The sequence below is a fragment of the Notolabrus celidotus genome, chromosome 22, assembly GCF_009762535.1.
Source record: "Notolabrus celidotus isolate fNotCel1 chromosome 22, fNotCel1.pri, whole genome shotgun sequence".
NCBI lineage: Eukaryota > Metazoa > Chordata > Actinopteri > Labriformes > Labridae > Notolabrus > Notolabrus celidotus.
The window spans coordinates 25,565,111-25,583,168 of record NC_048293.1 but is presented as its reverse complement, the minus strand read 5'-3'; the positions used below and the strand labels follow the sequence as shown (position 1 = coordinate 25,583,168).

General features: G+C 42.0%; 1 protein-coding gene across 7 annotated transcripts in view; it reads right to left on the bottom strand.

Annotated features, from left to right (window-relative positions):
* The window catches only part of atrn (attractin), a 252,196-nt gene that overhangs the window by 91,725 nt on the left and 142,413 nt on the right, over positions 1-18,058 (bottom strand). The window contains exon 26 of one of the 7 annotated variants that reach the window (XM_034674881.1): positions 1,806-1,876. The exons of 5 other annotated variants lie outside the window; for them this stretch is intronic. In XM_034674881.1, coding sequence (XP_034530772.1) covers positions 1,822-1,876 — 55 coding nt within the window. In that variant the 3' untranslated portion in view covers positions 1,806-1,821. Of the gene's footprint in view, positions 1-1,805; positions 1,877-13,068; positions 13,208-18,058 lie in introns of those variants that run through there. One more of the 7 variants, XM_034674879.1, reaches the window with a different exon arrangement.

The window sequence follows — 18,058 nt, the reverse complement described above, 5'->3', positions numbered from 1 at the left end:
GCTAAATATAAATCTAAATGTTAAATATAAATATAAAATTTAAATATACATTTTTAATGTAAATCTAAATGTTTAATATAAATCTAAATGTTAAATATAAATATAAATGATAAATATAAATCTAAATGATAAATATAAATCTAAATGTTAAATATAAATCTAAATGCTAAATATAAATCTAAATGCTAAATATAAATATAAATGTTAAATATAAATATAAATGCTAAATATAAACCTAAATGCTAAATATAAATATAAATGTTAAATATAAATATAAATTTTAAATATAAATGTTTAATGTAAATCTAAATGTTTAATATAAATCTAAATGTTAAGTATAAATATAAATCTTAAATATAAATCTAAATGTTAAATATAAATCTAAATGTTAAATATAAATCTAAATGTTAAATATAAATCGAAATGCTAAATGTTAATCTAAATGTTAAATCTAAATCTAAATGTTAAATATAAATCTAAATGCTAAATGTAAATATAAATGCTAAATATAAACCTAAATGCTAAATATAAAAGTTAAATCTAAATCTAAATGTTAAATATAAATATACATTTTAAATATAAATCTAAATGTTAAATATAAATCTAAATGTTAAATCTAAATGCTAAATGTAAATATAAATGTTAAATATAAATATAAATGTTAAATATAAATATAAATGTTAAATCTCAATCTAAATGCTAAATGTAAATCTAAATGTTAAATGTTAATCTAAATATTAAATCTAAATCTAATAGAAGAATCCATAGAAATGTGCCTTCACAAACATGTTTCATAAAAGAAATGATAACCAGTTGCACAAGAAGATAAGAAATTATCAAAAACCGTCACATTTTTGTGGATGTGAGATGAAGTTCAAAGCCTTTAAAGACTAAATATAGAATGCAAATGTATTCAGAGTTACAGCATGTCAAAGACTGAGAAGGATGTTAATTGGTCACATGATAGAAGCTGCATGTGTAGAAAAGAGAGGTGAAGAAATGCATTAAACAGAGTCAACTAGTCTGCACACTTCAAGGGAGATTGCTTAGAGGTTTGGGAGGTTGGGAATTTAGACAAACGTGATTGTTTCCTGTGTTTGCATACACCTCAGCGCTCTAACACACTTTCCCTTCTATTGTTGTTTTAATATTATAAGCATGAAGGTTTGTTTTATGACTTTAATTTCACTCTGGATGTTTATCCTCCTCTGACTCGGCGATATGAAGCATCTTTCTCGTCTGGATTCTTTTTTTCCTGTGCTTTCATTTTCACTTTCTCTTTCAGCGATGTGGGATTTTTCATTTCGCTTTAGCACTTAATGTTTTCTTACTCCTCCATTTTCAGTTTTTTTTCTCCAACATTTGTGCAAATAAAATATACAGAGGAAGAAAAATCTCAGAGTGTTCTTTGCAGTCTACATAAAACTGCCTTGAGGTGATGAAGGTAGGAGTGACATGTCTTGGCGAGGTGGTTTGTTAGCAGTGTCACTGTGAGTGTGTGTGTCCCCTAGCTCCCCCCCACTTCCTTTGGCTGCCTTCACACTTGCACTTAGGAAGCAGTGAAGAAGACAGTGAAGCAAACCGGGAGCAATAAAGACAAAGACAGAGTGTGTGTGTGTGTGTTTCTGTGTGTCTGGCAAATACATCAGACACAATATCTCCTGCAATCTGGACTTCATCCCCTGCCTGTCGCGTCTTTTACTTGATTTCCTGACAGCGTTCTTGAGGCTCTCTGGCCCAAACTTCCTACGTTTCAGCTCACGTCAGTGTTGGCAGCTGGATGATGATGATCCAACTATCAGCAGCATGATGGCAAACTGCCTAGACCCCAGTGATTCCAACATCATCTCTGATTTTCCTCGAGGAACAACATCCACTGTAAAAATAGAAATTTGCACACTGGAGTTTTCTGTCATCCTCGGATGGCTCAATCTTGACAAGCGAACACAGAAATAAAAACTCTTGCCAAAAGCAGAAAACTTTGTGGTGGTACTAAAACTCTAATGACAATATGAGGAAGAATAAATACAGCTTTAAACTGAGCTGGGAATAGATTGTGTTCATTGAAAGTTTCACAGACCAATGAACAACATTTCACATAAATACAAACTAAAGTAGAAAAGTATCATTACTTCTCTTATGCACAGACAGCTCTGTCTATTCACAGGGATCACTGTATTTATAGCAGCAGCACATACTGATCTTTAAGATCTATATAATCATTCACACAATTCACACCCTGTTAATATTATACAGTGACATGTATTCTAATTCTGGAGCAAACAGAAGTCTTCATGGTGTCACTGCAGTTCTATTTGTTTGACTTGTAAATGAACTGTCGTGCATGAAGACAACACCACATTATATAGCATTATATTTGCCTACATGTTATACAATAAGTAGAATAAGTGAAATACTTGAATCTGATTTGTTAAAAAACCTGCAACAACAGTGGTGAATTCTCAACAGCAAAAGCAATGCCAGGGACAACCAGATCACACATGACATATCAAATCAACCTGTGAGAAAGAGTCCGGCTCATGAGAGGAAGAGGTAGAAGTACCAGGAGCTGGTGGAGGACTGTCGGAGGACCAGGTGGAAGACTAGGTGCATGCTAGTGGTAGTGGGCTGTCAGGGATTTGCCAGTCAATCCCTGAGCAAGGCCTACTGTACAGTACACTGGGCATTACAGGAGCTAACTGGAGAAGAGCCATCAACAACAACGTGGAGGCAGAAGAAAAAGCATCCAGATGCAGTGGCAGTAGAACGCCACTTGGACACAGGCCGGAGTCTGATCAGCCTTGGTCGGGTCGCATGGAGGAGGGTGTCTGTTGCAAGACCCGGAACACCCGGTGATTCCAGGAAACAAGACTGATGACGTGTCCAAGATTGTGCATCAGAAGATGTTTCTTAAACACGACGTTGGTTTCTGTTTTCAGGAAGCTGGTATTTCAGAAGCCTCTAACACAGGACTTCCACCAGATCCGTGTCCGGCTCCGTGCTCTCTCGTCCGTCAACACCCACCGGTTGCGTTTTTGGAACGCAGCACGGAGCAGGACCGCTGTAGTTCCAATGGTAACTACTGAATCAAGGATTCTCCTCCTCCTCCTCTCCTCATCCATGTTGTCTTTCTGGTCCTCTGAAAACCTCTGACCTGTTGACTCCAGGCCTGGCTCCGCTCATCATGACGGTTTGTTGTTGTAGTTAAGTGAAATACGATCTGGTGATAACACAGAGTGTTTTATTCTGAAAATTAGCCGGATGTTTTCATTTTGTTTTGGTGAAACCTGACTTCCTGTCCCGCTCCATCTGCTCTGTTGAGATTGATGCGTCGTGCTCCGGCATCCGGCAAAAATTGAAGTCTTGCGTTTCTGTTCAGTTGCATTCCGACCTCCCACTGGATCCGCAGCCAGAATGCAACGGAGCAGATCCAGTGGAAGTTAACACATTGACTAGAATAGAAACCTATCAGATCTGGTGCTGTGACGGATCAGAGACGTACCGGACACAAACTGGTGGAATTTGGCGGTTACACTGTGATTCTGCAACAGCTCTGCAACAAAGTTCTGCCTTTGTGCTGACACACTGCGCTCCCAAATGGCTGATGTTGGTGTCCCTGTCTGGGGTTTCATGTTGCGTTGTGGAGTTGTGGAAGCTGCCAGCCCCGCCATTATGTCTCTATGCATTATGAATTGCAGACAAGGCGTTACAGGGCCTTGAAATGGCGGTATGTAAGAGCCAAAAGGGATGCCACAGCTTGAGGGGCCTGGCTGTATGGTTCCTTTTTTCAGGCTGGTCCCTGAAGGGTTTTTCATTCCCCTCAACTATCACGTTACTCTCCATTATCCCTTACAAGACTCTTTTTTTATTATTTGGTTTTAGGTGTTTGCCCAAGTTGCGACAAGAACAAGACCGCACAGCAAAACAATCCTTCCCTCCTCTCATCTGCTGGCACCACACACAGCATGATTTGTCTAAAGTCGTTGTAGTGGCTTGCTTTTGCCAGTCGAAACAAAAAAACAATAAGCCACTGAGGGGCTGCTTTTCTGGGACTCACTGAGGTAACGTGTGTCCTCTTTAGCAGGATGAATGAATGACTCTCTGGTCATCCAAACTCCATGCATGGACATCAGACAGGTTTATTTACATTGTTACACAATAAAGCTCTGCCGATGAATCTGCACTTACATCCAACATCACTTGCAGAATAATTAACAGGATATTTTAAACACATGAAAACGATGATGAAGATGACAACGGTCAAAAACTGTTTGCTAACCCGGTAGGCAGCTCACCTGCCACTAATTGGGTCTTCTCTTTGTACCTTCTACACCCTACCTGACAACACCCGCCACCTAGTGTGTAAACAAGGTAGTGCCACAACAATATCAAACATTCCACACACAACACTGATACAGATATATGGCTCTAACAGTCATTGTCATGTACCATCCATACCATCAAACAATTATTTAGACACTAGTTCAGCTCTGTTTCGAGAGCAGGCACCCCTTTGTACGGGGACTTTAGTTCTCAGGTCACTTGTCCTACCAGCAGCTTCAGCCTGTTTGAGGCTGCTCTCCTCCCATCTCTCTTCTCTCCAATATTTCCTCTCTCTCTCTCTTCAGCTGTCCTCTCCAATCAAGGCAAAAAGCCAAACGCTGAATCTTAAAAAAGTATATGTATACATGGCCAAGAAATCTGTTTGCCTCCAAACATCCATCTGGAGGAATCAGGTTCCTTTGATTCCCTTCTCTTACATTCAGCAAAAGGAAAACAACTCACCTGATTTATTTAGATTGCATATAAAATAAATACTTACATTTTAAATCTTTACTCATTTAGTGTTTTGCACATTTATTTGCAAACACATAAAATATTGGGTCATTTAAATTAGAGGGTCTAACCTGTTTGTGTCCAGTGCTACTGTCACTATATAAAAAGGGACTCAAATTTACTCTAACATACTTTTTTATATTTTCTGGTCATCATGTTTTCTACATATCAATGCTTAATATATTTGCACAACATACCGTCCTAACAGGCTATAATTAGGAGGACATATCTGGCAGACGCTCCAGTATTTGTTGCTTTTTGCTTGTTGCAGCAGCAGTCAATGGAAGATTGCCTGAATTGACCTGTTGTGCAGCAGGCTTCTGTCTAATTGATTTCTGTGTCCATGTAACCGCACTAAAGCCCAGTCTGTTGCTCTTGGAATACAATTTTTGGCACAATGTTCACACAGAGTTTGTTCTTTGGTTTAATATCACAGGGGATAATGTACATGTATTACCTCTCTTTAGGGGTTTGACATGGATTTAATTAGAACTTCAAGTTAAAGTGTTAATTCTACAGACATATGGGCCTACCAGTGAGACCCCCTCACAGATATTTCTCTCCAACATTTCACCACCTTTTCATTTTCATTCTCAATGCCTCTGCCCATTTTCACGCTGACTGTGATGCATTCAGATCTTTATTCATCGCCCATATATCACCCGCCCCCGCCCACCCTCAGTGACTCTTTTAAGTGCAATCCATTCAAAAAAAAAGAAAAAAAATTCCCTTATCTCTCCAGGCTGAAGAGGACTCTTTAAGCGAGCCATCCGTTCAGCCATCTTATTGATCTGGCTTCCTGCTCGCTGCTTAAAGAGCGACACGGTGCTGATGAACGACCCGCGTGAATAGATATCAGCCTTGCATCAAAGGCCCCCCCTGCTCTGCGGGGAGGGAAGGGAGAGGAGAGAGAGAGAGAGAGAGAGAGACAAAGGACAAGTGGAGATGGAGAAGGAAAGACAGAGGGGACGAGGGAGAGGGACAGCTATGGTGAAGGACGGAGAGATAAAGGTAGAGAGGAGATTAAAAAGTGTCAAAAGACTGAACTATGGAAAAGTGGGAAATAAAGACAGAAAATGTAGATGGATATGGAATCAGAGAGAGAAAGGAGGCAGAGGAATATCTCTCTGTTTGCACGACGGGCTGTTTCGAAGCTTTTAAACAGGAGAGATCGCAACAGCTCACTTATCAACATCCTTTCACTTGTAAGCTTCAAGAGGACACAACAATACCTGGAACTTAGGGTCAAGTATTTGACAAATCATATCTCCATGACCCTTATTTCTCAGTCTTAAGGCTCAATCATGCTTCCTTTACTCATAAAAACAGATATGCATGTGTTAAAGGGTATACAGTAACCATCACCACCCACACACTCCAACAAGACCTTCAGTCTGAACGGACGTTACACAATGCATCCACTAGGGAACCACTCAGGATCAAGAGTTGCACCACGGAACAAGAGACAGTTTCTGGCACTAACATGCAGCAGTGGTTGCTAGTTCTCTTCCTCTAGTTTCTCCACAGTGTCCTCCTGCCTCTTGAGTCCTTTGCCTTCTTCCTCAACAGCTAAGATCAATCTATGGATAGACAAGGGTGAACAAACCCTGAACTATCCAACCAGGCCCAAGAATCACCTCCCCTAGTGAATCAGTCAAGGACAAGACAACCCCACTGAAAGCTGTGCAGCTGTGGAGGTAACATCATACACCTGGTTGCAGGCTCTGCTGAACATGCAGAGTTTTCACCAAAGTCAGCTTCTTGCTTCAAGATGTGAGGGGCGTGTGAATACTTAATGCCAAATTTGATTGGTGCAACTTTATGCAGGCTTTGTCTTGCAAGCACCCTTTGTAAGAAGGTGTGAAGTCCAGGTTAGCAGATGTATCAGGTGAGTATCGCTCATTCACCGTGAGCAAGGTAGCAGGGTGATTCATGTGATAATGCACACAGCTCATCACAGCTACAGATGATCTGATTGGTTGAGCTGACAAAGGCTTTGCACCAAATGTCACAACTTTCTCAGCAAAGCCATAAAGACTGGTCACGACCAGGGTCATGATGGTCTTAGACCTTATAAGGTTGTGTGAGATCAAACTAAAGCAACTGGTCTAATCATCGAGAATCAGCATTTACCTTTATTTTCCTTCTTTCAACTCTATTTATTTATCTCTCTATTTCCTTATTTCTTTATGTTTTTATTTTGGTGCCTCAACAATATCCTGTAACCTCTTGAGTCTGCCACCCTCCCCCTTCTTTCCACCTCAGATCCACAATGGATAGAAAAAGGTAAAAACACCCTGAACTGTCCCACCAGGCTCAAGAATCACCTTGCCTTGCCTAATCTTTGAGTACAGCTCTCTGATTTTTTTATACCAAGCCTAATGATGCAAATCCTACAGATCTAAAACTTGATTCAAAAACATGCAGAGATTTTATTTAATGCACAAAATAAGACCTTAACTGGATGACCCCTCACTGTAAGGACAACACGAACAGGTGGGACTATGCAGACAATTTACATTTTGTGCTCTAGAGGGTTCATCATATAAGCAACAGTGAGAGAGAGCAGCTTTGATTATTGTGTCTGTGAGAGACCATAACACACTCTCAAATGCTGTTACACAATTTCTCTAGATGCTCAAATTGTTTGTTAGATTCGTGATTCAGTCCTCCCTCATGCTCAGATTGAATTCAACTCTTGCTTATTTATGTCTTGTGCTCTCAAAGGGTGATTGCAGGCTATTGTTTAAACTCTGTGCTCTCAAAATTCAAATGATTAAGAACCTTCCAACAACAGGGACTGTGAAGCAAGATGCATAGCCCATTTCCTGGGATTCCAGAGGACAGGCATAGTCCACCATGCTCCTGAAACCCTCTATCACTCTCAGAGCTCCCCCTCAGTCAGGGTGTAAAGAGACTCAGTCAGCAGCTACATTTTCACCTCCCGTTTGAAGCACCACTTTCACATTAACCCAAAGTCTAACAGTTGCTTCAAACGACTACTTAAGATGTGTTTTTAAAGGTGATTGTTACATGTGAACTGGACTGTGCAGCCCTGTGTGTCTCCTCTCTCCTGCTGCCTTCTGCACACCTGAGTGCAATTAGCAATCAGGTGGAAGGAGGTGATTAAGAGAGGCAGGGAGTGCAGGACCGACTGTGGCATGCACACCTTGAGCAGCATGTGGTGATGAGAACTTTGAGTGTTACCTTACACTTCTTTTTCTCCAAAGGCAGGCTCCTTTTCCCAACATGATGTAGATTGTTGGGTTTAAGGTTGGACACCATTGGTAGTTATCTTTTGTTTTCAGTTAGTTTAGTGGGGATGATCCAGTCCTCTTTGTTCATGTCTCTGTTTTCCAATTTTGGAACTACTGGGTTTACATTTCTTCAAATTTGTGGATTAAGAGTTAAAGACAATGGTGTGATGTCCCTTTTATATATTTTGGTTTTCAACATTTTCAGCCTTTTTTTCTGTCAGAAAGGCCGTATCAGTGACGATTTATCACCCAGGGTGAAGCGAGTACACACTCCAAGATAATCAGGGCCGATTGTGGGGCCAATTCCCCCGTTCTGACAAAAGTCAGCTAAGTCGCAGTTTTTGGAGGCTTTACAGATTATCTTGTCAGATTGTTCTGTGGCATCAGGTCCGTCCAGAGTGATTTTACTTCCCCCTGATCTGCTGGGAGAAGGTCACACTTATTTTGAATCCTGAATCATAGCAATGTTCAATATTTACAATCAGATATCTTTGTGTGTGTTTGGGACCCTGATTTGCCGGGTATGCTGTCTATGGATTGTCCCATGGAACGAAACGATTGATAAGTGAACTGATTGAAGAAAGAATCCCAAGAATCCGAGCCATGGGGATGATAATGAACATGAAGGATCAAGTTAGATGGACGTAGGAAGGGAAGGACAGGGTTCCCACTCTTTACCAGAGATCATTTTCCAGGACATTTCAAGGACATTTTCAGTGATGATCAAGCTAATTTAGTTCCTAAATAATCTAATGTTTCTCTCAGTGGAAGTCTACATTGATGACATGCAGTCTATGGCTATCGATCAAATCATCTCTTACATGCCTAAAAATTATGGCAAATTGATTATAGAATAATGGAACCAGCTGAGTTGCAGCTGAGTGTGAAGCAGCGGCGATGGGGATCAGCACCTCCAAGTCTGAGGCCATGGTGCTCAGTTGGAAAAGGGTGGCCTGCCCTCTCCGGGTCGGAGGAGTTCAAGTATCTTGGGGTCTTGTTCACGAGTGAGGGGAAAAGGGAGCGGGAGATTGACAGACGGATCGGGGCGGCGTCTGCAGTGATGCGGGCGCTGTACCGGTCTGTTGTGGTGAAGAGAGAGCTGAGCCAGAAGGCAAGGCTCTCAATTTACCGGTCAATCTACGTGCCGACCCTCACCTATGGCCACGAGCTGTGGGTAGTGACCGAAAGAACGAGATCGCGAATACAAGGGGCCGAAATGAGCTTTCTCCGCAGGGTGGCTGGGCTCAGCCTTAGAGAGAGGGTCAGGAGCTCAGACATCCGGGAGAGGCTCAAAGTAGAGCCGCTGCTCCTCCGGATCGAGAGGAGCCATATGAGGTGGTTTCGGGCATCTGGTCAGGATGCCTCCCGGGCGTCTCCCTGGGGAGGTGTTTCGGGCATGTCCGACTGGGAGGAGGCCACGGGGAAGGCCCAGGACACGCTGGCGAGACTATGTCTCTCAGCTGGACTGGGAGCGCCTCGGTATCCTCCCAGAAGAGCTGGTGGAAGTGGCCGGGGAGAGGAGTGTCTGGGCTTCCCTGCTGAGACTGCTGCCCCGCGACCCGGATAAGCGGAAGAAGATGGATGGATGGATGGATAATGGAACCACAGATGTACAGCACTTCACTTTATTAGTGCAACCAAGCAACAATGATGGGCAACTTTCATCTCAGCTTTCTCTTTTCTCAAAAAAGGTTAAATTAAAAACAAAAGAGCCAACAAAATACTCTGGAAGCTGCCTTAGTGAAATAAATAATAATATTAATAATCAGAGGATCAGAGCATAAATTGACCTAAATAGATCTGAATGACAAAAATGGCCACAAATGTTGAATGGGGATGTGTTTTTTTAACCTTGTTAGATCGCACACAGTCATGTTGGAATCATTTTCCAGGACATTTTACTTTTTCTCCCATTTTCCAGGTGTTTTCCAGGACTGGAAAACTGGTCAACTGTTTTCCAGTTTTTCCAGTTTTTCCAGGACGTGTGGGAACCCTGGAAGGACCATGGTGTTTGTCCAGGAGAACATACCACGACTGAACTGACAAGGGGAGAAGCTGGATTGAAAGTGCAACCGCAATGGATGTACCAAGTAGAGACAATCATGTGAAGGCAGTCAGAGCTTGGGATTCAAGATACATGGGATCCACACAAAACTGATACATGTACTGGTACACATTGGAGCATGTGAGGTCTTCTGGGGATTTTGCACAACAAATGCATGAAACTAAATCTGGACTGGTGTGTCTTCATCCAATTTCCACCATCATTCTTTGTCTTTATGTTTGTGTTTCTATTGAAGTACTGAAGCAACACCCTCAGGTTTCTATAGACTCATTTTCATGGAAAAAAATATATGGAACATGATTTGAATTTCAGGTTTGTGGTTGTACAAGCACCGGCACATAGAGAGCAGGCAAACTGAGTGAAAGTATGTAAAACAAATGGCTCTGAGCCCAGGGGGGGTTTAAAGAAGTATAGTGATTTTAAAGTGTTTGAGTCTCAAATGAGTACTGAACAAATGGCAGGAGAACAAATGGTTTGGAGTTTCATGAGCTGAATTCTTTCATGCTGGTTGAAAAGCAGGCGTTGGAGGATAAATACAGATCTTATTGTAGCTTACACGTCCTACATAAAAACTCTATCTGCAGATATCTTAGAAGAAGCTTCTTCACGGCAGTAACTTCAGTCTGCTTTTTTTTATATTTTGAATGATTTTCAAACTGTTGCCAAACATTCACCTGACTCAATCCCCAGTTTACATGCACACAGGAGTCGACAGAGTGATTCTGAACCATCGTCTTCTCCGCCTATTTGTTATCTGTTTGTGTTAAAAAAAAGTCTGTTTCTTGGTTCGCTGTGGTGTTCGTGTAGCTGCAGGTAGCCTGCGGGGCAACAGCACACAACACTCACTGCACAGAGATCAGCCTCTATTAAAATCTACCTTGTTATTGATCACATTGTGGTTTTTGATGCTGCTTCAACCAGCCTGAGATAGTTAGAGCTAAAGATCTCTGATGGCTTGTATGAGTCAGACTGCATTCATTGTGAAAAACGCCTGAGGGGGAAACATGAAAGCACAAATCAACTTTAAAAAAAGAACTGACAAAGTATGATATCTGTTTTTGTCAGCTCTGATATCTGGAGCCTGTCATGAAATGTGACTGAATACATGTTCATGAAAACTGGCAGTCCAATGGAAATACAGGTCTGTGATATTAGTCTGACTTCCACAGGCTGCGCTCCATGAGAGGGTACTTTTAAGCATTTTAATATTCTCAAATATAAAACAGTCTTAATTGTCATAGTGTGAATGCAGGATCAAGTGTTCCAGCTTGTGTTTTAGGCTCTACCACAGGCATGTGCAAAGTACTGCCCGGGGGTCAATTGCGGCCCAAGCATTGTGGCCCCAAGCTTCCATCTCAAATTGTGTTATTCATAGCAAAGAAATTAATCACCTTCTGAATCATCTGGACATTTGCAGTTTCTTTCAAGCGCACAAACAAAACTAAAGTCAATCCAGAAATGACTCAAAAAGCTTCATATGGACTCTACCTGTCTAAAGCCAAAGCTCTGGGGATTCTTCAAGATGGCAATAAACAGTCCCTCCAGGAAGTTGATATCAACGCAAATTCAACCAATCAGTGCGATTTTTTCGCGGCCTTGCAATTTTATACAATCAGCGCAACTTTCCCTCAAATTTGACCAATTACCTCAATCTCAGCCCCTGCACGTCATCAGTTTTGTCATCAATTTCACTTCCTTGGAACAGAAACGTAAGTCCTCACTTGATCGGCACTTTTCAACAACAAAACACGCACAGAGAACGGGTGAAGAGAGGGGACAGCAGGCAGGACAAGTGACCATGACAACGTTGTTATTTATAGATTGAGGGGCTCAGTGTTAGCTCGGTCTCTACCTGCAGCAGGTGTGCTTTATGAACCAGCTCTCCTCACCTCCATGCATCTGTCTCATCTTCATTGAGGATTTTTACCCCCGGTGTGCGTTAGTGACAAAGACACAACCGGGGGGCGTCTGTTTACTATTTGATGTTTGACGTTGTTGCCGTGGTTACCGTAAAAAGCTCTGCATCTACAGCTTGATTTAATCCAGTTTGGTGAAACATCAGACACATTTAGTAAGTTTTGATCAACTCCTGGTCAACAAAGATGCAGATTCATTTCAGAGTGCGTGAACTGACTGTGCATCAGTCGCTGCGAGGTGCATTCAGGGACCGTGGTAAATGTGCAATACAGTCCTTTCATGGCATTTTTCTGTGAATCAAGAGAATCAAAATACAGTCAGTGGCCACATCAAGAATGCTTTCTAAAAACAACAACAAACAACAATCACAAAAAAATCCTGGAGGGACTGAATAAAGAAGAACACAAGAACTCTTAAAGCTGACAGGTTTTCAAATTAATGTTTTTATCATGATGTGAAAATGTTCTTGATGAACACTAAAAGTTCAGAAGACACAAAACAGGACACAAGACAAGATCACAATTATGAAATTGTAAAGAAAAGGCAAAAATTGGTGCTTAAAAAAAATGTTCAGAACTCAGGAAAATAATCAGATTGTTCTTAAAATGTTGTCTGCTGGTCAGAAATGTCTTAAAAACAACATGAAATAGAAGTGTGATGAAATCCAGGTTGTGATCCTGCCATAGGAAAATATTGAGACAATATTTTTTCCCACATTGCCCGACCCGAATGAAAAACAAATTCCCCAAGAAGAAGATAAAGTTTGCTAATCTTTACATGGTACTTCCTAGTTACTGTTTTATTGAGAAAACATTTAAAATAATTGATATTAAATATTTCATATCTAACTTTTAGGCTTCCAAAGTCTCAGTAGGAGCCACTGGCCCTGAGGTATTCTGACAACATCATATGTGGCCCTCTTTGAAAAAAGTTTGGACACCCCTGCTCTACCATGTGGACCAATCATCTTTGAGCCAGCTTATATTGGGAGATTCAATATATTGTTGGATTTAATATGTTGTGGGGATCAGATCTGTATTAGGCCACAAACTGGGACGTTCAGACATTATGCAACTGGGACCATGGTGTAAGGTTATCAGGGTTCCCACGTGTCCTGGAAAAACTGGAAAACCTGGAAAACAGTTGACCAGTTTTCCAGTCCTGGAAAACACCTGGAAAATGGGAGAAAAAGTCAAATGTCCTGGAAAATAATTCCAACATGACTGTGTGCGATCTAACACGGTTAAAAAAAACACATCCCCATTTAACATTTGTGGCCATTTTTGTCATTCAGATCTATTTCGGTCCATTTATGCACTGATCCTCTGATTATTATTATTATTTATGTATTTCAGTAAGGCAGCTTCCAGAGTCCTTTGCTGGCTCTTTTGTTTTTTACTTAGCTAATTTAATATTATTTGAGAAAAGAGAAAGCTGAGATGAGAGTTGCCCATCATTGTTACTTGGTTGCACTAATAAAGTGAAGTGCTGTACATCTGTGGTTGCATTCTATAATCAAATTTCCATCATTTTTAAGCATGTAAGAGATGATTTCATAGATAGCCATAGACTGCATGTCTTCAATGTAGACTTCCACTGAGAGGAACATATTAAACTATTTAGGAACTAAACTAGGAACTAAATTTAGACTGTCATACCAGCTTGATCATCACTGAAAATGTCCTTGAAATGTCCTGAAAAATGATCTCTGGAAAAGAGTGGGAACCCTGGGTTATGAGAGTTAGAAATGTTAGAACTTCCCAGAAGTCTTAAGCAGTGCTGGGACACGCCAAAATGGAACATAACATGTATTGAAACCTGATTGTGCGGAGTGTGTGTGTGTGTGTGTGTGTGTGTGTGTGTGTGTGTGTGTGTGTGTGTGTGTGTGTGTGTGTGTGTGTGTGTGTGTGTGTGTGTGTGTGGAGCTGGGAAGGGAGCCACAGGATGCTCTCAAGAAATAATAATCAATGTTGTCAATGGACCAGGACATTGCCTAAAATGGACGATGCTGTGGATGAGGATGACTTGGTGTTCATGGATGACGCACATCGTGAAGTGTTTAAAAGCTGTGTATTGTATCAAGTAAACCAGAACTTTGACCATCGAGCCAGACTCTGTCCTTTTTGCTCTTGAATCTGCGACAACATAATTGGCGAAGTCAGCCAGCCAGCTTGGTAAAGAGGAAGAGGGAGACAACCATCATCGATGCAATCCGGGCGAGTTGGGGCCACGGCAAAAAGGGTAAGACCTTTCCTTGTATTTTACTGTAACAGGAACTTCTTCAATGTGTGTTTCAAGTGAGGCCTCTTTGTATTTATTAAATAGGACAGCTTGAGAGAGACAGAAAACGTAGTGAGAAAGAGAGAAAGGGAAGGACGTGCACCAAATCATATCTGAACTGAGAATTGATCCGATGACGAGCGTGGCAAGGTCTTTACACGGGGCGCCTGCTCTACCAACTGAGCCAAACCAGCGCCCTGCTAAAGAGAAAGCCTTGACCTTGATATCCAGCGTCTGTTGGCCATCGCCTCCAGGAGCTAAACCATCATCAGATTAAAGCTGATTGATTTCCAGATAAATAGATATATAAATGTTCTACTGCCACAAAGGCTTACAAGTCAAAGGTACCCAAAGGAGATCTTTCTGTCAGCCTCATGGTCTCCATTTGGATTGATTTGTTCTCTAATGAAGAGTGCTAAGTCCCTAAAAAACTGGAATCTCAAGCCACTTTTTAAAATGTAAGAAGTCCTGTGGCATCCAAAAACAAACACTTATGTTTGCATCTGAGGCTCCTCACTACATTCCCTGAACAAACATGTTGCATGGTGCATTCTTTCCTCATAAAGCATTCACACAGCTCTGTATTGAAGCTGCTTTGTCTGCTCTGGCTGCTGGTCTTTATTCCTGCTTATTTTACCACCACACTTCTGACACCAACTGCTGCTCCCTCCGCAGTCAGCAGTAATGCCATGTCAGTGACATCACGGCGCCGCGCACATGGCGGACGACAACGCGGGCTTTGCATGGCGGGGGGATTATTCCAAGATGTTTGTTTTTTCCGCTTTATGCTGATCACTTGTATCTTATTTAATTCTTTAAAAACAAAGCCAGACACAGACTAATAAGCAGAAAATATTATTTTCCCTCTGACAGCTCATTAGTGAGCATTAAGTCGAGAAAACATGCAGCTCAGAATCCGATATTCTTCTGCTGCTTTAATTATGTTTGCTAACAGGCATTTCTTTTACCAGCTATTTTAATGGCATTTCTTTCCCACCATTAATGACACCCTCACAACCAGGTTTGTGTCTTATCATGATAATACTGCAGAGTAACACAGGCAGGATGTACCTTACCAGACATGCTGTGTGCAGCAACTGTTTACAATAGTATTAGTCAGTATGTAGCTACCTTTATCCTGTTACCCTGTAGCTTTTTAGGATTGTTATATGTCTTTATTGAGAGAAGAGAGAAGAGGAAAGAGTCAGAAAGAAGGAAAGGAAACTGGAGAAAGACTGGCCCCTAAAGGGTCGAATTTGATCCTGCAAAGACTTGCCTTGACCAAAGGAAAGTAGTGTTAAAAAGAGCAACATCCTTATTATAGTGGGTGATGGTGCTCATGAGAAATGCAGTACTGATTGTGGCCAAAAGAGGTCACCAGAATCGACTACGTGCGTTTCAACCGGAGGAAGTTTACCCTGGAACTAGGGTCTGTACCCCTGAACTACGTGCGTTTCGACCAGAGGAACTTTACAGTGAAACTAGGAACTTTACCCCTGAACTATGTGCGTTTCGACCGGAGGAACTCTACCCTGGAACTAGGAACTTTACCCCTGAACTACGTGCGTTTCAACCGGAGGAACTTTACCCTGGAACTAGGGTCTGTACCCCTGAACTACGTGCGTTTCGACCAGAGGAACTTTACCCTGGAACTAGGGTCTGTACCCCTGAACTACGTGCGTTTCGACCAGAGGAACTTTACAGTGAAACTAGGAACTTTACCCCTGAACTATGTGCGTTTCGACTGGAGGAACTCTACCCTGGAACTAGGAACTTTACCCCTGAACTACGTGCGTTTCAACCGGAGGAACTTTACCCTGGAACTAGGGTCTGTACCCCTGAACTACGTGCGTTTCGACCAGAGGAACTTTACCCTGGAACTAGGGTCTGTACCCCTGAACTACGTGCGTTTCGACCAGAGGAACATTACAGTGAAACTAGGGTCTGTATCCCTGAACTACGTGCGTTTCGACCAGATGAACTTTACCCTGGAACTAGGGACTGTACCCCTGAACTACGTGCGTTTCGACCAGAGGAACTTTACCCTGGAACTAGGGACTTTACCCCTGAACTACGTGCGTTTCGACCGGAGGAACTTTACCCTGGAACTAGGGACTGTACCCCTGAACTACGTGCGTTTCGACCAGAGGAACTTTACCCTGGAACTAGGAACTTTACCCCTGAACTACGTGCGTTTCGACCGGAGGAACTTTACCCTGAAACTAGGAACTTTACCCCTGATTTACGTGCATTTCGACCAGAGGAACTTTACCCTGGAACTAGGGACTTTACCCCTGAACTACGTGCGTTTTGATCGGAGGAACCAGGGTCTAAATTTAGTTTAGTAAATTTAGTTTCCCCCTGAAAAGCCCCTGCTTGGGGGGTTGTACTTTTCAAAGGTGCCGGGACTTTAGGGTGGCAGGTCGAAATCTTGGTCCAAATGCACCTATTGAGCCTTTAACCACTGAGTTAAAACCTGTATCCTGATAAAAAGCTTTTCAGCGTATAAGGTATTCACTATTTACTTCAACAGGAACACTGCATGAAGAAAGTTTGACACATTGATTCAAAGAAATCCAATTACATAAATTCCTATATATATTAATATATGTTTTGTTTTTTCTAAAGAACACTTAAAGAGGCCGGTGTTGTTGTGTAAGCAAAAATCTGGTCTAGGCCGGAAGATAAATCTGAGTTCATGTGATGCATGATAAGTATAATCTTTCATTTGTCAAGTCTTTGCCTTCACAAACATCTATCAATACGCACTTTTTGCACACAGCAACAACCACTCTCTTCTTCTTCACCTTGCAACCGCTGGTGGCCTAGCGGTCTAAGCGCCCCGCATACAGAGGCTATAGTCCTCGTCGCAGGGGTCGCCAGTTCAATTCCCAGCCGGTCGTCTATTTCCTGCATGTCTTCCCACTCTCTCTACTCCCCACATTTCCTGTCTATCTTCAGCTGTCCTATAAAATAAAGGCAAAAGGCCTTTAAAAAAATAAATGTTATCTATTTCCACTGAAGTCTGTTTTGATAAATGTCGCTAAAATCTACACACTGCACCTTTAAATCACTCTGAGCACCGTCTGCAGTGTGTGCAGCAGAGTATCCCAGCCCTACAAACATGGTCAGCTCTTGGATTGGTTGAATATGCATGATGAAGTTAAGATATTTGTTCATAATAATGCATAACTCAGAATAAGAGGAAGAGGCTAAATAAGAGGCTTCACCCTGGCTCCACATTGCCTTGTTTTGGTCACTAGATCAGCAGTAAGTTCATTTCTCCTCATTAAAATTTCTAATCAGAGCAGGTCACTATAATCCCACTTTACCTGGGCTTTAATACCAACAATATGTTGGAGATTTCCTCCTCTTTGTAATGCAAACCTGCCCTGACTGCATCCAGAGACAGAATGATCCTCGGTGTCTGTTTCAGTGGCAGACTGGAGTGTGGACTGAGAGCCGCAGTGAGAGTGTATTACAGTATAGCCACGAGCTGCTGCTGGGGCCAGGGAGGTGAGCTCTGACGTGTCATTGGCTAACCTGACAGCAAGACAACAGCCACGGGGCAAACACCAACAGAGCGGCTCTGTTGTCTGCAGCCAGCTGAATACTAATCCAGCTGCCTGGCTCTCCTGTCCGCTCCGGGCTTCTTTTACCCCCCTGGACAGAAATCAAGCCTTCTTACCGGACGCACGTCATT